Source organism: Pagrus major, chromosome 12 (genome assembly GCF_040436345.1).
Source record: "Pagrus major chromosome 12, Pma_NU_1.0".
In the NCBI taxonomy this organism is placed as follows: domain Eukaryota; kingdom Metazoa; phylum Chordata; class Actinopteri; order Spariformes; family Sparidae; genus Pagrus; species Pagrus major.
Genome location: NC_133226.1, coordinates 17,150,490 through 17,178,418, shown reverse-complemented (window position 1 = coordinate 17,178,418; position 27,929 = coordinate 17,150,490). Strand labels below are relative to the sequence as shown.

Below are 27,929 nucleotides of genomic sequence, written 5' to 3'. Positions count from 1 at the left end.
CCTCCTGCTCACACCGCGACGACGTCTCCACACATCGGCGGTTTGTTTATCCCTCTCGTAAGTACAACCACATCTTCACGCTTTTATGAGTCAGTTTAAGGTTTCATCTGTCGGTCACAGTCTTGATTTTCGCCGCTTATACCTTCAGGTAGCAGCGGTTCGTCGCTCGGGTCTTCAATTGACAAAATACGTTGTTTTTTTTTACTCCGCAGAAAGAAGCTAGCTAACACAGAGAAAGGACAACAGTGTGTTTGTGTTAAGATAATTCATGTATATCCTGTTGCCGCCAGTCAGTTAACACTGTTTTAAAGAAACAGATACAGAGATACAACTCATCAAAATGTTCATCGTTAAATGTTTCCCACGTGGGTGGACTTTAAAAGAAAAAAACCCTTACTAGAAATGATGTGTCATCATCATCTCCAACACCTGCTATGTGGCAAAACCACAGACACATCAAGGGAGGGGTAGCTAGATTCAGGAAGCGGGAAACCACCTGTAAAGATTTCATCATAATCATCAAACCATGTGGATGAAACTTTAAAAAGCATTTCCAGGTTCAATACAAGAACTATCTTTAAGCTAAGTGTAATTTTAGGGTAGTTTTATGACGTGATGGTGCGGAAGTTGGGAGGCACTGTTTGTAACATTTAAAGGAGCACTCTGTAGTTTTGGGGCAGAAAGATAGGTCTTCATTGACTGTTTTATTAATGCCTAAACAAACTAAATGAGCAAACTTCTTTTCATGACTAAATAAACAAATTGGCCTTTAAAGGACAGCACAATATCATACTGTATAACTTAGAAGGTTATATAATATTTGGCGGACCCTGCCACCTTTTTAGCTTCAGACAGTGTTCTGGGGACCTTATTTTCCTCCGAGAACAGCTTGTTTATTCATTTATGAGAAAAGAGAAGAAAAAACTGCATTAACAGTTAACTAGCTAGTGTGAGGCATGGGTCTGTGGTGTGGCTGCTACTCATTAACTTATGAATGTTATTCATTTGACCAAAAACAGACAAAACACAATAATCCAAGTTAAGATAAGCATATTTTTTTTCTTCTCCCAAATGTCTATATACATCCTGATAATGTCTTGAATTCTTTTGGCCACAATCATCGTCCAATGAAAATCTGATATTGTGACAGCCCTAACGTCTATATTTTGAAATCTCTTTTAAAAGTGTTTCAATCAACTATCACAATATTTTTGAGCAATTATTGATATTGTGACATCATTGTAGGGATGCTTTTTGGCACTTTCACAAAATATAAACCCAGTGAGATTCATGTAGTCGTCATCATCATCATCATCAGTAATGTGTATATAATAACTAATGAAGTGAGTAAAAATCAAGTATTAGAACAAGTAGAACAGTGGTGATTTAAAAAAATTATCACTTTACTGTAATGCAGCTTTTAAAACCAGGAAAAGGAAACAGTTATGCCACATCACCATATAATGATATCCAAATTTTAAGACCACATATAGTCTTGTATCACGATAATGATAAAATATGGATATACTGCCCAGCCCTACTGTTAAGCACTTTAAATCTGCCTGAGAGACAATCGTACCTCAGTCCTAGGACCAGGGCTCCAACTAATTATTATTTGCTTAATTGATTAAACTGCCTCCCGGTAATCTAATCCTTTAGTTTCTAAAATGTCAGAAAATAATGAAAATGCCCATCACAAGTTCCCAGAGCCCAAGGTGACATCACCAGATTGCTTGTTTTGTCTGTTCAAGAGGCTGCTGTAAAGTATTCACAGCAAATGTTAAAAAATTAAATTAAAATGTTGGTTTTAATTATGCGCTGCCCGGGGGTCTGTCTTGGAACTGTGCGTCTTTTACGATAAACTTAGCGGTTATTTGAAAACCTAGGACACAGATGAGAGAGAGCCACATATGTTGTTTAAGGTATTATATGACATGAGGCTATTTTAACTCCCCCATACATGCAAGTTACATAATGACACTTAGTCCCAAGCTAGGCTAAGACTGATATACTTGCCTCCCTGCTGTCTCTTCTCAGCTCACTCCACAGCTACTCTACCTGTTGGATTGAACAGCCCTCATCATGTCTAAAGGTACAGTGGTTCTGGCGTACAGCGGTGGACTGGACACATCCTGTATTCTGGTTTGGCTGAAGGAACAGGGCTACGATGTCATCGCATTCTTGGTAAGGTTCAGAGACCAGCGTGTGTGCAAACAGGTGTTACAACCAGCTGTGTTTCTTGTGTGCCTTGTATTTGTGTATCTGTTTTCAGACAGCTGACAGTTTGCCTACAGGCATTTAGGAGTTTCTCATTGGCTGTCCTGAACAAACCTGTTAGTGCTACAGTACTGGTTAACTCATTACAACTGGATTTGGCTTCATAATGCCTACGCAAACTGGAGGGATTTACTTTTTGCCGTGTGGCAGTTTAGAACTGCACAGCAGGCAGATTTACTTGTTGTCTAACCTTTTATTCAGTCGTTATGTGGTCCGATGTGGGGGATGGGTGATGGTCAATAGTTCACGGCTGTCCTGCAGTAGCCCTCCAAATCTTTTTGGCTTTGGCTGTGCAGGGGAGCAGAAGAAGAATAGCAGGCACTGATCCAACACATAATCGATTGTTTTTGATCAAACTACAAAATTATGCAGTTGCGTCAACTTGTCAAAGAAAATTGCGTCAACAAAAAGCCAAGCAGAAATGGATAATTACACTGTAATAACTACTTGTGGCTTGCACTGGAATGTGTTTCATGACGAGGTGTTTGACATGAGGACGTGGTCTTACTATCTTATGTAAAGTAGGCTCTTGTATGCAACTGTAGTGCACAAGCAATGGAGAAATGTTGACATGCATGACATTATATGTACTGAATCTAAGAACTGAATACGACTCATCCATAATCTGTGGTGAATGAACGAAAGATAAAGGCATACCACAGTGTTTGTGCCGTAGATTTGTTTTGTTTACTCAATCAGTATTATGTCTTTGTAGGAAAGTATTACCATTTTTAGTGTTCAGTTCAGGAGATGAGACAGTTTCTTTAAGCCCTTAAGTGGTTCATTCATTCATTCATTCATGCTTGGTCTCTGCTGTGAGGAGGTTGTTACACACCTCAACAGATGTGATCTGAATAACAACACGATGCATTGTCAGAGTTAACACTTGCACAGTCATGAGCCTGCATGTTTGTACACGGAGGGCATGCAATTAACTGTTGTTTTTTTTCCCAGGCCAACATTGGGCAAGATGAAGATTTCGAAGCTGCACGGAAAAAGGCAGAAAGCCTCGGTGCAAAGAAGGTAGGAGATAGAATGAAATGTGATGTAGCTTTGCATGTTCCTACGCAGCTTTTTTCCAAAAATGCCTAAGAATACAGTTTAATCTCTTACTTGTCAGGAAGCAGATGGTTTCACATAATGCTTGTACACAGTATATATCTTTTTCCAGATAATACTATGATAAGCTTTATTATGAAGATCAATCTTTTTTGCAATTAGATACCAGATTATTTAATTTGTTTTGTCAGTATTTATTTATTTCTGTCATGCTTTGACTTCCCACAAACTTAGCGAATGAATGTGGTTGCTTTCTGCTCGCTGATGGTCAAATCTCAGATGTCAGAGCTTGTGTTTCTAACATGTCTGACCACAAGCAGTTTTCAGCCTCTTCAAGTAGAATGTCAAAGCACAATTTAATGGATTGACATCAGGAGCTGCTTTTATCCTCATTCTTGAGTGTTTTGTCACAAACTTTCAGTATCAGACAAAGCTCTTTTGTGGCAACCAGAGTTATTTCCTTTAATAGAAAGGAACAATATCATAAATAATTCATTCACTAAATACTTCTCACATAAAAATGGCTAAGAGATGAATAGAATCAAAGACTTAATAGAAAAGCCCTGTTCTGTGTCCTGACCCCTGCTCCTGTGTAGGTTTTCATCGAAGACCTGCGGTCAGAGTTTGTGGAGGACTTCATTTGGCCCGCAGTTCAGGCCAATGCCGTCTATGAGGACCGATACTTGCTGGGCACTGCGGTAGCACGGCCCTGCATCGCCCGCCGGCAGGTTGAGATTGCACAAAAGGAAGGTGCCAATTTCGTCTCCCATGGTGCCACAGGAAAGGTAAACAGGACAAGAGATTTCACTTATTCACTGAAGATTATTTACATTTTCTTGCCTGTATTTTAGAGTTGGGAGAGAAAAGAGTGAGTTTGGGGAATTATACAGACCACTTTCTGGCACTGGTATTTAACCCTAGACATAGTGGTTATATGCTATGTGCTTAGTCCACTGCCACTGCAAGTCTTTTCTAAACAAACTAGTTCACAGGGTCACTTTCTATAGTCAAGGCCGTGTTTTTGCAAGGTTGAACATTAACTTTTTAAAATCAAACAGCATTAGTAAGTCTGAAATCTACCTCCCTTGAGCCACCACCACTCATTCAGAAACTATAATTTTCATGTCTTGAGTCACCTATTCATCGAAAGAAAATGTTTCCTGTGAATGTGAAACAGATGTTAGCACCTCTATTGCCTGCACTTTTCCTCACACTTATCTTGATCGTCACTGAAATGAAATGAGTCACTGCAGTTCAAAGGAAAATGCAAATATGGTTTTGCTCTTTGGAGGCCTGCCAAATGTTTTTTCTTGGTTAGTATGAGTGAGAAGTGACTGTGAAATATTTAATACAAGCCTTAAAGGGATAGTTTGGATTTTTTGACATGAAGTTGTATGACATCCTCACCATCAGTGAAACAGATCCCCTCCCTTCGTATCACTGCGCGCTTCCGCCTGTTGACACACCGCACCGCTCCGTCAGCTGTTTCATATCCCTTTAATTCCGTGCAGAATTTTATCCACAAAATTTACTAACATAACCAAGATATCTATCTGTTCAAAGATCTATATCCCCTAATGACTTTTAATTCAATTAAATAATTAAAGTCAATTTATCCAGCCCAGTATTCACAAATCCCATTTTTTTTCTTAAGAGGCTGTACAGCATACCCTCCATCCTTAAACCCTTGATTCAGATAAGATGTGAAAAATAAAAAGGGAAGAGGAGAGTGCCAAGAACAGAGCCCTGAGGTTAGGGAGGGAATTGAGACCAGTTCTAAATTAAACTGCAGTTAAACAGCAGAGCTTTTGCACACCTGATGGTAGATGCAGAGAGGTGGCATTTGAATCAATAGAGGCAAAATGTAATTTATCACTTTAGTAAGTGCTGTTTCAGTGGAACAACAAGATGTGAAAGCTGATTGAGAAGTTTCAAAAAGATAACTGTTAATTCTGTGTGCTGATACATTATCAATATTTAACATTGTAGGTCCCTGAGATGTTTAGCTAGAAGGGGTTAAGTTTCTCAAGAGGGATGGTTTCAGAATGTGTAAGAACTGAGACTAGCAGGGGCGTGGTAATTTTGTGTCCTTTACCACAGGAAAAAGGGGTTGTGGCTCAGTACACTCATGCCATGTGAGGTAGAAAACTAGTTTTGATTTGCACCATTTATGATCCAATTTTGTGTTTCATTCACCCAGAAAGTTTGCAAGGGCTGAGTTAAGTTACAAGTACAACTTTCAATAGGCATTGCCTGTGTTGTTGCTCATTAAGTGAATTTAAAGTTGCCAGGCCAGTACTAGAGAGATCGGTGCCAACATTACAAGCACAGGCTAGTGTTGCTTCAAATTTGATTTGAAGGTGGTTTAACATGGCAGATAAAAAGCATTCAAGGCAGACACCTCTATCCCGTAGGAGAGAATTAAGGCCAGAGTGTTACCACTGCAATGCAAATTGAGTGAAACAAAGAAATAACAGAAGATGATGTGCTCCTGCAATGCTTTTTGGAGAAATGTTGAATCTGTGGTATCAAAGTTTTGATAGTTTAAGTAGAATTATGTTTGTAATTGAATTTAAGTAGAATCTATTGTGATTGAATTAAGAAGAAATACAGTTGAATGACCTTCAATACCTTTACAATACCTTACCTTTTTCTTGCATTATTTCTCCAAATGTATTACATTTGAACTGCCATCAGTTGGAGTGCAGTGTCCATGTTTTACCTGTAGATGGAGACAGATACCACACTTTAAAGTGACAATACAAACCTTAAGTAATACCTTGTTACATCCTCAGCTGTGACTTAACATTTTACAACTGTTTTTTTTCTTTATATACAGTATTTGTGGTAGTTAGGTCTATATCTAATAATGAGGAAAGTGACCGTACAACACCAGCATACAGAAAAATGTAGGACAGAAAACTCAAGCAGGATGTGATCCTGGCACGTCAACAGACACTCCAGACGTGGGAAACCTCACTGTTCAAAATTAAAATTTTTAGGGAGTTAATTGAATAGTTGATTGACAGAAAAGTAATCATTCTAATAATTGATTTGAGAACTTTTTTAAACAATTTTACTGATTGTGGCTATTAAATTGTGATTTATTTATTTTATTTTTTTCATTTCAGTCTTCAATGATAGTAAATTGAAGATCTTTTGGTTTTAGTCTGTTGGTTGCACAAAACGAGCTATTTGAATATGTCAAATATCTCGTTTTGTGCAAATAGCAAGGGGCTTTCTTTCATTGACACAACTCACATGTGATACATAGAGCTGAACCATTGTGTTTATGTTTTTCAGGGCAATGACCAGATACGTTTTGAGCTCACATGCTACGCCCTCTACCCTGAAGTTAAGGTAAAGTGTGCTGTTTCACTCTTTGGAGGTTAGATAGTTTGTACTGTTTGACACAGCATCTGCAGCAGCAGGACCAACACCTCCACTTTCTGTTTGTGCTGTTCAGATTATTGCACCGTGGAGGATCCCCGAGTTCTACAATCGCTTCCGGGGGAGAACAGACCTGATGGAATATGCTGAGGTAACTCACAAATCAAAAAAATCAAAGTACAGTTTGGCCGCCAATTGAAGATTACTTTCAGTATTGATATAGATAATTCCAGAATTACTGATTCACCATTAAGTCTATAAAATATAGATATGCAGTGAAACTAAGTTGAATGAACATGATTGATGTAAGAGATTGCTGACAATGTTGCTGTCATGTTGACTTTTATTTCAGTAAAAATTAAATTGGAACCCTTTTCATTTGTTGCTTTCCCAATTGTTGTTAATGATAAATAAAAAATGTTGCATCAGCAGAGTGAACTTTTTTAAAGGTGCACTATGTAGGTTTGGGGAAGAAGTTTTAATCAGAAGAGAAAGATCTTCATTGACTGATTTAAAAAAATATATATATAAAAATTTGTGCCTAAACAAACAAACTCCCTTCCACCTTTTCTAGCTTCAGACAGTGTTCTTATTTTCCTCTTAGAACAGCTTTTTTATTCAGTTAGGGAAAAAATAAATATTTCTGAGTTTGTATCATTACCTCATTACTATGGTAAATAATTTTTAATGTTTAGTTTTATATGAGCTTTAATTTCTTCTCCAAACCTACATAGTGCCCCTTTAAGGTTCTGAAAGCGGGGCATGCCAGAAATGTTTTACAACCACGGCATTTCTTAGACCACACACGCATTTGTTGGCTGTTTGCTCATGTGGTCCATTAGATGGTGGTTTCGACCAGTTTTCCCCACTAGAGGGTGGTCATGATGTTTTAGTCAACACCTCTCTTGCTGGCTTGTGGAGCACTTGTGAAATCACGCAATCTTAAAACACTGAATTGTTGACTTTTCCTTTGAACATACCGAAAACATCTTTCTTTGTTGATTGTTTTTTGTTCTTTTCACTGTAGAATCTTAAAGACAAAAGCAGTATGGGGAAACAGATGTATTTAGGTTACACAGCATGCCAAAAACCAGCCACTGGAAATAGTTTGCTTGGTTCTTCGTGTTTAGAACTTTCTAGACAGACAAGTACAGCTCTGATTTAAAGTCTGTACTCTAACCTTCAGGTGCAGTTAACTTGCAGGCAAACGGTATATAACATAACAGTTTTCTCTGTCACACTGTAGAAGCATGGCATCCCTGTGCCTGTCACTCCTCGGGCACCCTGGAGCATGGACGCTAACCTCATGCATATAAGGTGGGTAAGACTGGTGTGATGCACCTTCTTTAGTTCCTATTTTGAGGTCTTATTTCGATCACAATTAAATAGACTGTAATTTTCTAAATTATGTTTCTTTACAGCTATGAGTCTGGCATCCTGGAGAATCCTAAGGTAAGACCAGTTCTCAATGGCATGTCATTCTTTAAAAAAATAATTCATACTCCTGTGTGACATACTTAAATGAACTTGCACCAAAACCAGCATGATATACCACTGACACATTTAGAGTAACTAAAGAAATCTCATCACATTCACTGAACACTGATATGAATAAGCACTCATTAAACACCAAGAAAGTCACTTATCTGAAATAACAAAACTTCTTTTGTACAATTGTAGATTCATTGACAATACTGATGTTAAAGTATTTATTATCTAAATCAGTGACAGCATTGTTCAAGAACCTGTAATATAATAACTGAACTGAAGTTTGAAAGAAAATGTAAACCTGAAGAGTTTTAAAAATTGGCTTTAGAATCTACGTAAACATCTGGACAGTGTATGTCATCTTCAGATCAGTACCTGTTCTTAAAATGTTTTGTGCTTGTAATTCATCATGATGTAATCTAGTGCCAACACAAAATTACCCAGAACATTTTGAAATCTACACAGAAATAGATTTTAATATTGGTACAGTTTACTGTACAGTAAATAATCTCTGTCCCACCCTCACACAGTGCGCACTGTCATTTTCACAATAGCAGAAAGACAAAATGTTAAAAAAAAATGTGTACAGTTAAAATGCATCATTCATTTGGAGTGACTGTAAAAATAACATAGCAGTAAGGCTTCTGTGCCTTCTGCTGACCCATGCCAGCCCCATCAGAGACAAACACGACTCTCCCACAGTGCCATGGGTGAGACAAAGTTTGATCTCTGCTGGGGTCGGAGGTCAAAGCAGTACATACAGGTTGCCCCCAGTGACCCCCAGAGCTCCCATCCCTTGGTCGCTGTGTCTGTGTCTCTGTCTCTCCTCACCCCGGGTCCTCGCCGGGCCCTGGGAAGAGCCTGGGACACACAGACACTGACTTGTCGTCAGCAACGCTTCGACTAATTCCCGATTTCATGGGAGCCGGGGAGGGGGAAGGGTTAGGGCGTTGCGCCCAGCTGGGGCCTCCTGAGTTCCAGCCCCAACTCCTCGGGACCTTATTGTTCCACTGGTTGCGCCGCCGCGGGCTGCAACGTGGGAGGGGAGCCATTTCATCGTGACACCGTGACACCAAAATGTCACCAGTAACAGTAAAGTACAAAGACAGCGCGCCAGACAGATGAGTCCCCAATGGACGGGGTGTCACAGGGAGGCGAGGGGTCCCGCGTTGCTGCAGTGGAGATGCAGGGGTAGGGCCACTGTAACTCATAGACCTCTATCTCTCTCACTCTTTTTCTGTCCCATTCCCACCCCTCCACTGCCTCTTTAGTGGTCGGCCTGTGGAGAAATGTTTTGAAAAGAATGAGACGAACCGGCTCAATAGCATAGCGATGCATGATGACAGTATTGTGTAACTGATTTCATTCAAGGGTTTTGTGTTGGACCATTTACTTCAATATTGAATCGATTAATGGCATTAAATACAATGAAATATTTATGGTGCAGGAGTCCAGAGTGGTAAAAGGATTTGAATACATTACAGAGGCCACGAAATGATAATTTGAACTCCGAATGAGCTGTAATAATTCAGCAATTTTCAGTAGCCACAACTCCTGTCCGCTGTGGCAATCTGTTTCCGAGTACGTTTGTTAATTAGAGTCAAGGTATACTCAACAATGACACAATATTAAAGTGCAAATCATAGCTGAATTTAAATGCTGTCTAATGCAGGATATTATTAATAGTTGAACTCTTTTCTCACCCATATGACCAAACCAACTTGACAGATTCTGATAGACCTAGAAGGTCATCTGAAAGGGGTCATCTTGTTCTAAGTATCTCCTCTCTATATCAGCCTCTCTCTCTCCTCCAGTTACAGCCCTAAAGGCTCAGGGTGAACCTCAACTATTCAACCCCCCCGACGCCCCCCACCTGTGGTACAAAGGCCCCTCTCTGCTCAACACAGTCAGATTAGGAAATGTCCAAATGGTCGCTCATATGTTCTCCTGTAGATAAGAGTCAGCAGAGTTCAGGTTACTCTATGATTAACACTGTATCCTTCCTGATAACCCTAAACCATCTTGCCTGTAGCACAATGACTTTTTCATTTACTTACCTCCATCTGGTAGCGTTAACCTATGTGAAGACATGTGCCCAGGGCAACTTCAACTATCCGTTCACATCAGATTTAGTACTATTAGCATGTACCTGTTGACCACGATGAACACTGTCACCTCATGAATATCGAAGATATAAGGGATTCTTAATGCTACCCTTCAATATCTCTGCTTGTTTCGGACAATTGCAGGTGAGCAGGAATGCCTGATGGCAATATTGGATTTACAGGATTTGGATTTGTGATTTGTCAAGTATGTAATTCACAGTATTAGCCATGAATGACTTTTCCATCTGGTTATTTTATCTATAAATGTTCCTCATTTGAATTCCCAGAAAATGTTTTTAAAGTTTGTGTAGTCCCATAGACGATTTTAACTGAATCAACCACCTCTATGGGCATTAACAAGTCAGATCTACAGCTACAGTGTAGATCTCACCCATCCTGTAGGATATAAACATATATATTGTGTGACGATAAAATAATTATGCTCTACTTTTTATTCCATTGTGTTGCAAATCACACACTTTACAGCAATATTTTAGATTTTTCTCAATTTCCAAATGGCACTAATGCAGGCAGGAAATTTACCTGATGGCAACACAAACAAACGGAGGAGAGTGAACATGACACTGAATGGGTTAAATCTGAACAGGAGAAAGACTCAGTCAAGACAAAATGAGAATCTCGTACCTAAAAGAGGGGCTACTACAGTTGCCTGGCTTGGGCACGATGTGGTTTGGGTTTGAGAAGTCTGACACGGAACAATAATCGTACTTCGCACATTATAATCTATATATTATAATATATTCTAAGGAAAGGGAAAAAACAAAATGACCGCTTTTAAGATTGCACAGCCCCACTACATTTATTATGTTGTGGTATTCATCACATTTGATTAGCAATATGCCAGTTGTTGAATGGCTCAATACCCAGCAGTTTCCTCACTATCTCCCCCCTCTGTCTCTGTCCCTCCACACATGAGCAGTCGCGGCCCAGCCTGAGGCAGCCTGACACTCGTCCTGAGTCATTAAAACATCACCTCAGTCTTAATTATAGCCTCTGTCAGCGAGCTTCCCCGGGCCCACTCCGCTCTTTGATCAGGGAGCTGATGGGCCACTGCTCGTGTTGACCAGGAGTAAAGAAGCGTAACGCCAAGCCCCTGCTCACCTAGAGGAAATGAAAACTTGTTTTCCGCCGGTCGCATGGCCGGCTGGAAAGATGGATGGATAGAAGACTGCCTGTAGGGAAAGGAAGTGGGCTTGTAGGTGTATGTATGCATGTGAATGTGTGCTTTGAAGCAAAGAGGTCAGCGTTTGTCATGTGCCTTCTCTGCCCTCAGGTCTGATTGGTCTGACCTGTAATACTTAGCAAGTGCTCCCTGTGTCCACCTCAGTGTCACTGGAGCTTTGCCTCGATGTAGAAATGGCTGTTGTCTTCATTAAATTCAGCTGAGGCCCCAACATTAACCAAAACATGCTGGGTGTTAAGAATATAAAAATCTCTCCAGCACATCATGTGTATATTGTTTTAGTTTCGTCTCAATTTGCCATGTTTGCATTTTAAAGAGAAGGACAGACTTGAAACGTGGTGATTTAAGCGTCATTTCCAACCCATTGCGCCAAAGATGTTTTTACCATCCTCTTCTATCTCACTCTCAACTCTCCCTTCCCTTCCTCCCCCCTCTCCCTCCTGCCACCTCTGCCTCTTTTGGCTCCATTGGCTTCGATTGAAAACCAATGAGGCAACTAATATGTGGAAAGATAGAAATTTACTTGCTTTAAGTTCATGCGTCAGCCTTCTTCTTTGCTGTATGGGACATGTTTAGCACAACAATATGGCAGAAGCAAAGACTGCCAAAGGAGCTGCTCTGTGCTACATGATGGTGCGCTTCATGCCCCATTTCCCACCAATACCCCCCCGCCCCCCGCCTTCTCTGTCTCTACCTTTTCCTCTCTTTCAGGGCCATGGCTTTGGGACAGGTCCACCTGCAGGGGGTTTGAATTGAAATGCATTGATCTCTCGCTCACTGGAAACAAGCCTATTCCCCTTATTTTTTTCTTTTTTCTTTGTATCCAATGAACTATTAAGTTTGAGCTCTCATTGTTGAAACATGCATGAGTTTTCAAGAATTACTCAGCCAGCAGCATGAATTTATATACATTTAAAAAATGTGTTTTTAATTGATCTAGAGGAAATTGTTCTTATATGAAGCCCTTTTTTGAGCCACAGTGCGGCTAGACACTTTTTTAGGCAATAAAGACACTCACATGGAAAACAAAATGATTTTGTAAACCTTGTTACTCAGGAATATAATTTGAAATTCATCCCAAACAAGAAATAAAACGTTTATTCCTCCAGAGCTAGAATTAAAAAGGTATACTAAGACTAAATCTGGAGTTTCTCATTTAGTTTAGTGTAACGTCTCAAAAACCACTATGGTAATATACTGCTTTAAGTTTTCCAATAAATTAGCAACCTGCCACCAGTAAATCCTGTTACAGCTAATGGCTCTTATGTGATATACTGCGTTTTTTGAAGGTTGAAAAAGACAACCATCGGTTTATAACCGGTATGGAACTGTAGACTTTTCGTTCTATGGTATTTAAAATTCAGTCCATCTTTCCCCCCTCAACGAGTATGCATCAAAGGACTTTTTAGGGTAGTCATTTCGCCCCTCTCCTGTTCACTCTCATTTGGCATCTTTCAGGGCACTGAGGCAGAAAATAAAGGAGAGGAAGACGGGCGCTTTCCCGGTCAATTTTGGTGTTTAGTTAAAAGGAAGGAAAGTGATTGCGCTGCTCGTTTTCTCCTCACTGACAGGCGACGAGCAGATGCCGATTAGTTATTGTATGATGATTTAGTGTCTGGTAAAGCTTTCCATTTAAATGCACCCAGTAGTTATTTTGCATAGTCCCCCTGCAATTTGCCTCAGCTCAGGAGACATTGGCCATCGTCTTGTCCTAATGCTGTGTAATTGTTGGAGGGCCACATCGCTGGGCAGACACGTCAGACCACCACGCTCTTTTAGGTCCCTACCACGACTCACTGAAATCACTCCCGGCTCCCGCCGACTGGAAAAATGACAAACGTCTGTCACCCAGAACAACTTTAGTGGATTTCCGGTGTGGACTTGTGTGATGCCCCTTTAGCAAAATTCTTCATTTGAAAATAGAATAGAAGGCAAACGTCGCTCAGAAAATCAAAAACTGGAAAATTAGAGGAGGACACAGGTAGAGAAGAACGTCGGACACATGATAGAATTGTCAGATCTGAGATTTTTACAGAAAGGCTGAATACTATCGAGGATGTAGTGTTGTTCAAATAGGTTCTGTCATAGTATCAGGTGTGTTTTGACTCGTCAAGTGTTCACAATTCTTGAGGATGTGAGTGATTTCTTTCTTTTGCCCTTTCCCACTCTCCTTCTCGCTGCATCCCACTCCCCCCCTTCCCCTGTGGTGAAGGGCCACACAGGGAAAATGAAACCAAATAGAGGAGAAAAATGGAACATCGATTTTTTTTTTTTTTTGTCTTCACTGAACTCCTGATGGTGTTTTCAGGTTTCTCCTTTTTCACGCATCATCCTCTCTTTTCTTTTCCAAGCCATGTCTCGAGGGTTCTGTTATCACCTCACACAATAGTCTCGCCATCCGCAGTGTTGTTCATTGATGAGGTCTCTGAAGGTCCTGGTTATTCATTGAGGAGAATATATTGTGTGAAATAGAGAGAGTGAGTGTGTGTGTTTTTGTGTGTTTTTCAGAGCCGCGCTCCGGCTGACCTGTACCTGATGACCAAGAACCCAGAAGATTCTCCCAACACCCCCGATGTCCTGGAGATGGAGTTCAAAAACGGTTTGTGCTTGTGTCACCTGTTGATGCCTCTTGTCAGTCTACTTTTTATAACTTTTTATTTAATTTTAAAATCTAAAGCCTGATGTAAATGGACAAACTTGCCAACATTATTAAATATACGTTATGAAAGCTCAGAACTGACATTCACTTGAGCTTATTATGCAAATAAATAATAATTCATTTGATTTTAATGAACAATCAATCAAATTTGTCATTTCATTTACCTTACATGTGCCGTGATTTACAATAAAATTCAAAATCAATAAGTAATGTTTCGCTTAAATTTCAAACAGGATACATTTTAAACATGTGATTGATTAAACACAATTTGATGGAAAAGTTTTTGCTGTATAACACACTGGAACGAGAAGTTTCAGATGTTGAATGATATTAGATATCAGTTCTGATCTTCTTTAATGCATCAGTAAGGGATAGTGTCCATCTCCGATCGTCGTTCTCTTATGTTACTTAACATTGATGGTTATCGCCGCAGGGCTACAGCTCTCACGCTGACCCAGTTGCACTTTATCACCATTCCTGACCACCCAGACTTATCCTTAACCCCTCACAGCATTACTCGGCCCAAAGCTGCTGTGTTTGGCCCGGGGGCACACACACAGGCCGGAAGCATTAAGTCCAGCTAATACACCAAGCCCTGAGGGGCCAGAGAAACGCTCATTAGATATATTGCCATAAGGGCCGGGCTGAATAGTGGAAAGTGTCACATGTTTGCGCAAAGAGAAAATGGCAAAGAAACATCCATGCCTGGGGCAAATAGCACAGATGTCCCTTCATCCCTGGACACTAGTGGAAGCTTTGGAAGCGCTTACATCAATCGGCTGAGAGACACTGGCTCCTCTGATCACACAGGATTGATGGGCAGCTTTATGAGCTATAATAGTAATTTAATGGAAGTTCAGAAGGTTGGCTGGATTTGGTGGGAACATTTGTGATCAATAATGCTGATGAAAGTCAAAATGAAAATGCTCATTCAATGTGTTTCAGCATTGGAGTGGTGTTCAGATCTCATTTTACCAGTTTCCCAAAGAAAATGTTAAACTACAAAACAAGTAGCTGGAGATGAGATATGCTTTTGTAAAACAGCTATGCGGTAGTGAAGCCTAGTCTGCTTTCGCGGGTTCTTTGCAGGCCTGCGCTCTGTTTTCACACATATTCCCTGTGCCTTTATTGAGCACCCTATGACAAAAGCTGTTTTAGTTGTCCACACAAAGGCCAGAGCCTACTCCTCCCTCTGAGCACAAGATCAGCACAAGAATGTTTCATTTCATTCCCCCTCCCACCTTTTCATCCCTGCCTTTCTCACCAAAGTTTTCTCACTGATTAAAAAAGAATATTTAACACAAGAACCTTTTTCCCCCGTCAAACACTCCATTCCCCATTCCTCTCCCTTTTTAAGAAAAAAAATTTCATCCCTCCCTCCTTTCATGCCAAAGAAGTGGAGAGGAAAAAGAGACAGAGAGGAAAAATGTAAAGCAGTAATTTTTCCTACAACTGTGTCTGCGCTCCCATTGTCTGCACTGTTAGGCTGCGAAAAACTGAAGAAAGGGATCACGGGGAGAAAAAGACCCCTCAGTGAATGATAGAACTTGCATGATGGAGAGAGCTAGGAGGAAAACAGGGAACGAAAGGCCAGCCCCTACACTCCCACGTTCAGACACTTAATTTATTTGAACTTTTAATCTAATTATTAAGTATCTGGGAGGGGGCGCGGTTTTAGTAATGCATCATCCGTACTACCCTCTCCTGCACCGGGAGGTACTTTTTCTTCTTCCATGGGAGCCACCGCGTTTCCCGCGATATGAGAATGGGCCATCAACAAAGCCCTTGTCTAAAAAAATTTGTCAAGTCCTTCACGTGTCATTCCTGTCAGGGCTTTGTAAACGCTGCCTGAAAGGCGACCAGAAGTGCTGCTCCTATCTTCAAAGCTATTTGACTGACAACTGCAAGCCTGCTAAAGTATGTATAGCCCTGAACGCTGGATGGATGGAGAGCAAATATCGGCAGATTTCTTTCTCATTTCCGCTCCTCAGGCAGTCCTCAAATGGTTATATTTTCTTCTCAACACGATATGGACACACACCCATGTGTCATGTTTGTTTCCTCGCCTCCACCTTTGGCCCGTGTTGCTCATTGAAGGCCATGAATAAGCAGGTCCATGACAGTGATTGATGTGTGCTTGGTTTAAGTGGCTTTGGAGAGGAAGTGTGTGAAGTGAACGTGGGTGTCTTTTTTTGTGTGTGTGTGTTAGACACATGGTAATAAGAAGATGGGTGATGAATCTGCAAGTGGTTTTGTCCCCTGCACATGCGCATGAACACACAAACAATCAGTGGCGCAAAAAAATCTCAGAGCTAAAGAGAGTATGGGTAACAAAGCTGCGTGAGTAATTGAATTAGGTAAAGGCCTGCCCACGATTTCACAGCTTTCAAACGAGCAGAGCCTTTGAATTTATTAGCCCTTCTCACCACCTCCTTTTGTAATGGTTTTCACTTTTAGCTGACGACTACTGATTTCAGTGTCTGAGATAATGAGCACTTGTCAGCAGATTTGATCAATTCTGTTTTCTGACAATTTAGTCAGTTGAAATTAATTTTTCCATTAGTTTTTGAAAAGCCATTTTCCCAAAAGTCTTGATTAACTCAACTGTGTAAAGGTTACATTCTTTACCTGTTCCCTGTGGGCTATGTGTTGATTGCTCTTGGGTGAAAGTGATTTTCGATTTAGAGATCAGGGTATCAAAGACAACTTTGGCGGCTAATGTCAAACTATTGTATTGCTATTACATTTCCATTAAGTCATGAATGACACCATAAAAGTTCACACAGGTGCTGTGTTTTTTCCTGTTTTCAAATGACCCTTTTTTGCAATACAGCTTTGTGTTTAAAAACTTTATTCATGTTGAACTAAAAAGATTGTTAAAATTTCTTTGGTGACAACAAGGGCAACCAAAAACCAGAAACATCATAAAAACAGAACTGAACTGGAGGAGCTGAGGGAAAAAACACATTTCCAACAATAAGTAATACCAATCTGAATCCTTTTATCAACTCCTAACCAGCAAATTAACTGTTTTTTTTTCTGTGGGTTTCTTCAGTTGTATATTTCAAAGTAGGTATTTTCTAATTGAAAAATTAAAACTGTACACAAAGTACAGGTAACTGTGGTCTACTACTTTATGGTAATTTCCGAGAATGAATAATGTGAATTATGTCCCATACAGGCATGCAAATTTTAAGAAATGTCTTTTGATTGTCGCCTGCCTTAACAATCGATAATTGGTTAATCATTAATAATATATTAAATCTGTTGGACGTTGCTCCATTAGGAAACTGTTTTAACCACTGACATGACCTATGTTCCATGCAAAATCAGAATAGGTTACATTAGGAGTAAACAGAACACATAAAGTTACTTGTATTTTAATGAAGTACATTCTCTCATACTAGTATTTTATTTTGATATATTTGATGAGCAAGTATTTGTAACTTGTAGCAAGATACTTTCTGATGTGCCCATCTGTGGTTGTCGCTTATAACAGTTTTTACCGGTTAAATTCTTAACGATGATTACTTCATTAGTAATTAATCATGAACCTCTCTAATCATGTATGAAAAAGGTAATTTTCACTATAGTAATTGTTCAAGCAAAATATGCAGGAATGGTACAATTTGAAATGCATCTCTCTTTTTTTATCAACCTACAGTATTTTAAAGTATTTTGTCTTATTTTTATGTCTGTGTAATATCATTTATGAAATCAAATTCTTTTCCCTTAGGAGTGCCTGTCAGGGTGACCAATGAGCAGGCAGGCGTATCTAAGGGCTCACCACTGGATATCTTCTCATACCTCAATGACATTGGGTAAGCATGTTTTTGTGGCTGATCCTAATGTCTGTACAACATTTACTGAAAAGGAGTTTTACCTTCCGTGTTTGATTGGTGAGTTATCCAGTATAAAGAAGCGTTTCTATCAAAATAGTATGTAAGAGTCACAGTGTTAAGTTCAACACCTCTGGAATGATGCATGTCTGTTGCTGCTGGCCTGGGATCGAATCCCACCAGTTTTCCCCACTCTGTCTCCCCCTCTGCTTCCCAACTGTCCGAATAAACAAACAGTACTAAAGGTTAGCCGAAGAAAAATCTGTTTCCTTTGCTGCTTTTTTCTAAAGTTTTTTGTTTTGTTTTATGGGGCATCTAAGTTGTGTCTACTATGTTTTTAAGGTTTTGCTGCTCTATCATTACATGCATCATAATCTAGTTTGTAATATAGTTTTGAATTAATGCCAAAATTAATTTCAATTGTCAGGGGAAGACTAAAATAGATTTAGATCAGCTTTGCTATTCAAACATTACATTTGAGAAGAGGGGAAACATGAGGAGAAATATTCTAATAAAGTGTGTATTGTTTCCTCACTGTCTGTTGGGCTGCTATGTTGTTTGTTATTAATTGGGAGCTTTAATATTGTAATATTTACTAAAAGATGAACATGTTTTGGACTGGCAGGGCAATAAACTTGACTTAATTGACTTAATCTCCGTAAGTGGACTTCCCTTGTTCAAGGTGAAATTGATGTACAAGTGTTTGTCTGGTTCTCCTTCTCTCTCTTAGTGGAAAGCATGGCGTGGGTCGGATTGACATTGTAGAGAACCGTTTCATTGGCATGAAGTCCCGAGGTGAGGAATTAAAAATTATGTTTATGTTCATCCGTCTTATTTATGACATTTTTCTTTCTGTGCCTGACAGGCAGTGATATGCACTCTAAATGCAGTGTGATGGACATATTTGCACTTACTCTGAAATACGTCTCAATATTTTAATTTTACATCTATTCAAAAGTTTTCCTTTCAGTGTCTCGGGCTTTCATGCATTTCGCAGTTATTTTACCTGAGTGCTTTAAGTGTCACACTTGCTATTCCACTTCCATAAAAGCGGGCTGGATGGCAAACACACTCTCCTCAAAGGATTTTTTTTTTTACTCTGGTTCACCTGGAATCATAGACACTGAAGTTTCACTTATGCATGCACACACATACAGAAAACACACCCACTGTGAAGTGCATGCTTCACTGGATACAAACAAATACACAGTCGATCACATATGTGCACATGCAGTCACACAGGATGCCTTTGTCTCTTTATCCTTGAATCAACAGGCAACTGGAAAAGCTCCTTTGTTAGGTCTCTACATGTGTTACCGCAGCTAATATACAAGGGCAGTAAGCTGTCCTGGCCTTGGATGCCACACACACACACACACACACGCACACACACACACTCTCTCTCCTTTTCCCCCACGACACTATGTGCTATGATTGGCAAATTGACTGGCCAACAGACTGTGGCTGTGGCGCAACTTGGCAGGTAGAAATTGGAAAATGGGAAGCCCACTTTTCTCTTCCCTCGGCTGAACAAAAGATCAAAGCTTTTTCCTCCACTGAAGCAATAGAAAGAGGTGGAGCACAAGGTGTCCAAGTGGTTGAAAAACTACCCCTGAGTGTACATGTTGGTCTCCTCTGGAATGGCAGTCGTGTTAGCACAATAGATGATTGGGAGGGATTGAATGGGGACATGTCATACCTATTTGTGTTGGGTCATATTTATTTGTGTGGGGTCAGGGAGGCGGAGGGGATTGAAATGGTTTGTCAAGAATGTTGTCACTGTGCTATAAAACATTCAACTGCCTGTGTGTCAGACTAACATTTCCTGCCCGTCACACTGCTGTCAGGCCTCTGACCTGTGCATCGGTGATGGCGTTAGCTGAGGTGCATCTATGAAATGCAGGAAATGGCTGTATTTTTTGATGATGAACGGGCTGCCTCATGTCAAGCCCCGGCTGCTGTCACACTTCAAGACAGTAGCACTAAAAAAAAAAGCTCAAAAAACATTTTAATGTATTTACTTGTTTTTTTGTTTTTTTCATTCATTGAAATTACTTAGAAATGTTCAAACAGTATATTCAGTGTGACTTTTTATCCATCTTAAGATGTTTATCTGCTTTTATTTACATGTGTTGCCTGTTTATGCCTGACTAACAGTTTGCCCGAAGGGTCAGAGAGGATCAGCTCAAGAAGAAGTCATTCCTGGCCCGAACCCCTTCAGGCCTGCAGCATGGTTAGCATACCTGCAGTATAAAAGATTAAAACCTCAAAAACCACTGGGGGTGTTGTCTCTAAGCTTAACTAAACTGCCACTGTTGGAGCTTACCCAGATAGCGTTTCATTGTTTGCGCCTCTCTGTTAAGATAGCTCTCTTTTGGAGCACTTAAGCCAAGTTGGAGGGCAGTTTTAACTTATTTATCTGATAGAGCCAGCGGAAATGTCCCTACGTGCCCTCCGTGGCCCTGGATCACCAAAAAGCCACAAGCCATTCTGGCTCAGGTGGCAACCTTTTGAGGCTTTAGACAATTAGCAGCATTGCTAAGCTCTGTTTTTGGCCAGCAGCACAAAGTAAGTGCTTCTCCATTTTCAGATCAGGGCCGATGCTGGAGTATTTAGGGTCGTAGAGATTTGAGCACCGCTGCTCACCAGATTGAAAGAGATTAAATTGTGTTCATCTGTTAAATCTGTTAAAAGAGTTCTGGAGTCTGGAGAACACTGTGCAAATTATAAAATTTGGCAGCTCAGTGTTGGCTGCAGCAATTTGTTCTGTTTGGCAGCTTTGCAACATAGCTTGAGTCAAAAAAGAGTGACTATCATTCAGATTGACAGATGATGTGAGGAACCATATATTGGATGGGGCAACAGCACTCATTTTTTCAAAATGTCAGCTCTCACAAAAATGGATGTCATTGATAAAGCTCCTATTTCTGTTGTCAAATCTTTCTGGTAGCATTTTCCCAGCCCTCCTTTTGTTTTAGCTGACATTTGAGTGACAGCTTCATTTCTCCTGTCATCTACCTCATCTTTTCTCCTCTCACCCCTCCCTCCCTGTCCAGAGGGGGTAAATTGCAGGGTAGGCAGAGCCCTGGTCCAGACTCCAAGCTGGCAAGGGCCTCCTACCCTGTCATTTTACCCAGGATGGACTCATCCATGTTTTGTGAGCACTGTGAAGGCCTGTCTGTCAGACAGACTAATGGAGATGTTTGCTTGTAGGTAGTTTAAGGCTTATAGTTTATACTTCTATGATGGCCTTTGATGATGACGATGATGACAGTTCCGCAGGTTGTGATAAATTGAGGGAATGAATGGGAGGGAATTATGCTTACTCTCTCAGTATATTAGCCATAATTTCTATCATTTGGGTCTCACGGGTGGTAGACTACATAAAATCATAAGAATAGTAAGATTATGTTTTTTTATTTGAGATGCAAAACATTATCCAGGTTGGTAAAGGCTCATGCATATCCTTACTGATCTTTTATTCCATGTTTAAAAAAAAAAAAAACCTCATCAACTGCTGTTGTGTTTGGTGCAAATATTCATATTTAGCTGATTTGTTTTTCTGTGTTTATCAGGGATATATGAAACCCCAGGAGGCACAATTCTGTTGAAGGCCCATTTAGACATTGAGACCTTTACCATGGACAAAGAGGTGCGTCGGATCAAGCAGGGACTGGGTATCAAGTTCTCTGAACTCGTCTACAACGGTAAGTCCCTAAAATACATACTTAATTAGATGGTTTCACTTAATTTGTAATATGTGTTGTCTCTTACTTTCCTTATTCCAATATAATATGTTGCTTAGTCATGATATTTTAAAGCCAGATATTGAGTACCTAGATTTGACATTACACATTAGAATCCTGGTTTTTACTTGCTGCCAAATCCAGAGCTACTGTCCATGAAACTGTTGTATTCTTTTAAAATGTTGAATTATGCCTGATGTCCTTTGTACCATCTCAAATTAAAGCATTTACACAATTGTATGAGTACACATATATCTGTGTGTATTTGTGTATTTGTCCAAAGATAAGTTGCACAAAATTGCAGGACAGGAATGCAGAAGTGAGATAATTTAGAAACAGCTTCACCTTTATATAGTTGGTCCACCAAACAGCTCTGACAAGCTAAACTAAACTTTGACATATCCCGCTCAGTATGTATCTACCATGTTCTTTTAAAAACTCAAAACTAAGGAATTAATATGAAGATTGTTTATTTATTTATCTCAAAAACTACAACTAAAAACAAACTATTGGTCATTATAACATTATCTGTTTTGTTTTTTAACTCACAATAATCACCATCACTATCAGCTTCGAGAATCCAGTATCACTCAGGCTACAGGCAGAGGGCTAAATGTCGCTTTGCAGTTTATAAAAACCAGAAGTGAGCATGCTAAATGTGTACCTGCATGTGTGTGTGTGTGTGTGTGTGTGTGTGTGTGTGTGTGTGTGTGTGTGTGTGTGTGTGTGTGTGTGTGTGTGAGAGCTTTTCTTGGCTCAGGTGTCTTAATCATCCCTTCTGCTCGGTCGCCAGTCCCCTGCACCTTCATCCACATAATAGGATCAGTGCCATTAGAGACTGACTACTAGGCCACTTCAGTTATACCCTCCAGAGACAGGAAGCAAACAGCAAACACACACACACACACACAAACCGCACAAAGGTGCTACCTTCAGAAGCAGGGCAGAGATTAAACCCATTGTGGGTTTAAATCATTAATAACTCTGCAGATAGATAGCAGACGGCTGTCAGTGGGGCTTATGTTAACAATCCACCTGTCCTGCATCTGTTTTGCATTAATGTGTCACTTTTTACCCAAACAATTTTCATGAGAGAATTTGCAGCAATTAAGGGTGGTGCAGGGCTGATGCAGGAAGGATTTCACATCTAGAAAGTAGAGACAGCTACATCCATATTCGTGGTCAAGTCAATCACAAGAACATTCATTCAAGTACATTTTGAGAACTGAATAATGCTTAATGTCATTCATCAAGTAAAAGCACCAAACCATCGCAGATCATTGCTTGTTTTCCCAGGTTTCATATCATTGTAAATTTTGAAGGGTTGACTATTTAAACGAAGCAATTTCAAAACATAGTTTTCGAATAAAAAGTATTTTTCATTATTTTTGAAACCAAATAGACCAAGTGATTAATTGATTAATCAATTAAATAATAATTATCAACCCAAATAGCCACCACACAGAGATGCTCACAGTGAAGTGTTGTAAAAGAACCAACATGAAGATCGAGTAAAATATAGCTGGCTGTAAACTAAACTGGGCCGTCTGTGTAATTGTCATGTCCGACATCTCGTGCCAATTCAGAGGCAGTGAAAGCAGGGAAGGATTGTGTCTTTGAACATGGCCAGACGATGAGGTGGAGGTCAGCCACTGATGAGAGGAGAACCCCTGCTGAGTGGGGCGTGTCTGACCTCTGAACATATACAGACACATCCCTCGCCCATCTGTCTCCGAGACTGACGGGGCAGGTCAGCGAAATGGGACAAAAGAAAGGGGTGTTTGAAGATCACCTGGAACAGAATTGAGACCAAAGCAGAGTTTTAGCCCATGAAAGAGGGAACTGTGGGCATCACACACACTCCTGTAGACACTGCTGGAGGCCCCCGTCGCCACTTGTCAATCCTATACATTATTATTTATTTTTTTTTGCATTGGCCAGTTAATAACTTAAATATAAATACAAATATGAACAAAACCAAAGGCACTTTTACATTTGCTATATACAGTAGGTGAAATTAAGTAACATTTCCAGTTGGATCATTTAAAGAGATTTCGCCTCTCTGTGTTTTAAATTGAGTAAAATCAAAAACAATTGCATGTAAATTAACCTGTACAGCCATACTTTTTGTTATTAATGTTAATGTTGACGTTTTCTTGCTCTCCTCAGGTTTCTGGTACAGTCCAGAGTGTGAGTTTGTGCAACACTGTATAAACAAATCCCAGGAGAATGTGGAGGGCAAAGTACAGCTGTCTGTCTTCAAGGGTCAGGTCTACATCCTGGGACGAGAGTCGTCCAAGTCCCTTTACAATGAGGAGTTGGTCAGGTAAGCAGGGACAGAATAAGTGTGTGTGTGAGTGTGTTTATCAAAGCAGCCATGTGTCAGGGAATCAAAGTGTGTGCTTGTTCTGACTTGACAGCTGCGTTTGACTGCTCTGGGCACAGTGCAGCTATTCCACATGTTCACCAGCCAGCCTGTTGTTAGGTCATCTTGCCCAACTTTTCCTCTGACCCTCCACATCAACATACTAAACCGACCCTGCCTCACAAAGACATCAGAGAAGTGTCAAGCTCAGTTCCTGGAGGGCAGACCCCGACCCCGACTCCTCCTACTGCACCCCCATGGCCCTTCTAGGCCGGGTAACAGTGGGTTTGTTCAGGATGCTGACCCCTGATGCCCTCTGGGCAAGCTCAGCACTGACCAAAGTAAAACCCCTCCATATGCCATCTCCTTCTCCACTTCACACACACACACACACACACACTCCAGTTGTACCCTAGAGTCAGAGAGCTAATGGTGTTTTTAAGCCAGAGGAGAGGGGTGATTTCATTGGGCTTTTATGAAAAAAAAGAACATGGGTGTCATGCTAGTTAAGCAGGTCAGAAAGAGGGAGACGAGGAACCATGTCTCACACAGTGAGCCATTCACTTCCAGGTTTGGCAAGAGAATCAATACACTGAGTGTATATTTTGTCCTGTGTGGGCGAGAGCGATAAATCCAGATTATACTGTACTGCCCTTTAAACCACTATTGTATTAGCTTGTAACTTTGTCTCATGCTGCTTTAGTGAGTATTGTGTCTTCAGTAAGACATTTAAGAACAAACTGCTGAGTCACTCTCAAGATAAACTACGGCTCATCGATCTTTTAATCAAGCAGTGGCTAAGAAACTCTTACTGATGAAGGTTCTTGCTCTCAACACCTGACCTTGTAGAGACACAATTCTTAGCCGGGACGACATGAGTGTGACCCAAGTGTTGAGTTGCAGCATCACAAAGACCTCGAGGCCACTGACAGATGGGCGCAGTGGTTCCTCATAAGGGAGCACATTAGAAACGCCCAATTGAAAACCATCACATGTCAGTCTTAAATGTAGTCACGCACAGTAACATTATTTTATATCATGCTACCATGACCATGCCGATGGTGAATTTACAGTATTGACGTGCTGGGCAGTTGGTATTTTCAAATATCCATCTTCATGGCTGTATATCCGCAGTCATGACTGTTTTTAAATTAACCCACATAGCCATGTTATTAACTCAACAGTTATATAGTTTTTTCTATAAAAATCACATGACATATTCAAGCAAGGATGCAAATATTAGTTTTTCCATTCGAAGAAAAATGTCATGGTCTATTGATGCACAACCAGAGTAGGCTACACCAGGAGTTAAAATTACAGATAAAGTAAACAAGTTGCTTTAATGATTAACTAAACAAAAAAAAATGGCTTAAATATATTAATGATATTTTGTAAAGAATTACTTATCATTTTTTAAATAACAAGTTACTAGTATTTTAATTAAATAGCAGTATTTTGTACTTTTTGATATATTTGATAGCCAAGTATTTCTAATTTGTGATGAGATACCTTTTGATGTATTTGTGGCCATCATACCTCTACCGGTCTAAACCCAAAATCTATTCAGTTTACTCTCATATATAACAAAAAAAGGCATCAATGAATATTCATTAACATCATATCATCTTGATATTTTTGTCATAGAAAAACAGACAATTTTGAAAGAGGTTATTCTGGATTTTCAAACTTCTACAGTGCCGTTGTATGCATACATAGGTATACTGTACTTGACAGCTATACACCTGGAAGTAGCAGACTCGCACACACGACACACACTTATTCGCCGCCACATGACGACCTGCCACAATCACACACATACACACACAGACCAGATTAGCCATGAAACCCCCGCTGACATCCTGTTGGCTCTCCACGGGCAACAGTAAACGGCGTCATTAACACAGTGGTAATACAGCCCGTCACCGCACCCATCTGAGACAGAAATGTCACCCTCCTCGCTGTCCGCTGGCTCCACTCTCAATTAGACTGCAGGGTTTCTTCAAGGAATACACAAAATATCACATGCTTGCACACATACACACACACACACACACACACACACACACACATAGTGCCGTTTTCTTTTAAGCCACTCACTCATAATGGTGTTCAGGTGCCGGGTAGGGAGCCTTGTATTGAGAGTTGATGATTTAGTTGTCGCTCTTTCTTTTTATAGTGTTTATCCTATCATTTGTTGGCAATTTCCTCTTTTGCTAAGTGCTTTTGAAGAATGAGTGCAAGCTGTACATCGGGAGTTGGGGGTGTCGTAGGGAGGAGAGGACTCAGTGAGGGAGTGTATTAAGCACTGCAGGTAGAAACTGCTGTAATTACACAGCACACGGACACTCTTTGTGAGACACTCACGCACACTAAGAAGAGAGGACTTTACAACAAGCAGCCTTAACAACATAGACGACTCAGTGGAACAAGTTATAGATTCACGTCTTTTTTTTTAGAAGAAGTGGATATGGTGGAAAACAGAAACGTCAGATTACAAAATCACCTCGACACTTAGCTCAGAGTTGATATGATGGGATTGTTTTAAAATGGATTACGCGCGTCTATTGTGTGCTTGTGAACATAAGCGTGTTTTCATTCTGTGATATTGATTCTCCGTTATTCAGGACAAACAATGCTAAATAGGAGCATTTAGAGGAAAATCGATCGGGACATTATTTCAAAAGAGCAGATTATCAATGATCCAGTTATCCCAGTGGTTGATGAGGCTCCATGTCTCTTGTGTTTACTGCAATGATACCAAACATTTCAATCATTTTGTTACCAGAATATCCGGTAACTTTTTCCTTCAGTTCCAGGTTTCTCTCGAACTATGTTTTCCTCATAGAATGCTGCACGGATGACAGATTTTATTGTCGGCATTTGAAGAATTGTCCTGGTTCCCTTCGACAGAAAACCCTATGTGATTTTTCAATTGGATTTTAGATTATTGCAGAAAATAAGCCCTGTGGCAAAAACAAGTTCATGATATTTACACGTAAAAAAAAACAACCTTTGACTTCGAAATGAAGGATCCTGAAGTACAAAAATGCCAACTTTTTCTCAGGTTGTTCATTCCTGTTGCACTCTGTTCCTCAAATATGAAGACTGGTCTCACATGCCTCTTTCTTGACTTCTTCTCTCTCCAGCATGGACGTGCAGGGAGACTACGACCCATGTGATGCCTCTGGATTCATCAGGATTAATGCTGTCAGGTTAGCATCCTTTTAACCTTTTTTAAGAGTAATTCCAAACAGCTGGAAAAAAAGTTAAAAATTGTATATTAAAGGTGACTTCTTCCATGTAGCCCTCCCACCTACACTTTAAATCTTATTGTTTTTACCTTCTTGTTCTCCTCCACAGGTTAAGGGAGCACCATCGTTTGCAAGGTTTCTCCAGCACCAAGCAGTAACTGCTGCAACCATCTTCTCTCCGACATGTCTTAAGCAGTAGTAGGTTTAGACTCTGTGCCTCCACTGTCTACCTTTTTAATCATATTGTCTACTGTTAGTTATATTAGCATCAGGGAATCTTAACACACTGGGTTGGCGCACACTAAAATCGTAGGTGATGAATCTTGGAGGAAGAAAAATAACTCTAACACCATGATAATGGGAATCATGTGTACAGATGATTGTTAATTATATGCTGGATGTTTCTTAGTATATTATTTCCTGAACTTGTGTCATTCTTGGTATCAGTGGGTCAGTACTTGAAATATTAAATCATTAGTTATTTAATATTGACAGATGTTAAAACTAGGAGTTTTTTGTTTCTGAAATAAAATCGAATGAATCTTG

The 27,929-nt window shown here is 40.1% G+C and overlaps 1 protein-coding gene across 1 annotated transcript; it reads left to right on the top strand.

Annotated features, from left to right (window-relative positions):
- ass1 (argininosuccinate synthase 1) lies at window positions 1-27,929 on the top strand. Its single transcript, XM_073478010.1, has 15 exons — window positions 1-57; window positions 2,038-2,184; window positions 3,232-3,300; window positions 3,933-4,121; window positions 6,640-6,696; window positions 6,803-6,877; window positions 7,973-8,043; window positions 8,148-8,178; window positions 14,032-14,122; window positions 17,919-18,003; window positions 18,752-18,816; window positions 21,597-21,728; window positions 23,937-24,093; window positions 27,279-27,344; window positions 27,493-27,929. Exons 2-15 carry the CDS (start codon window positions 2,083-2,085, stop codon window positions 27,539-27,541), a joined length of 1,239 nt encoding a protein of 412 aa, XP_073334111.1. The 5' UTR covers window positions 1-57; window positions 2,038-2,082; the 3' UTR covers window positions 27,542-27,929.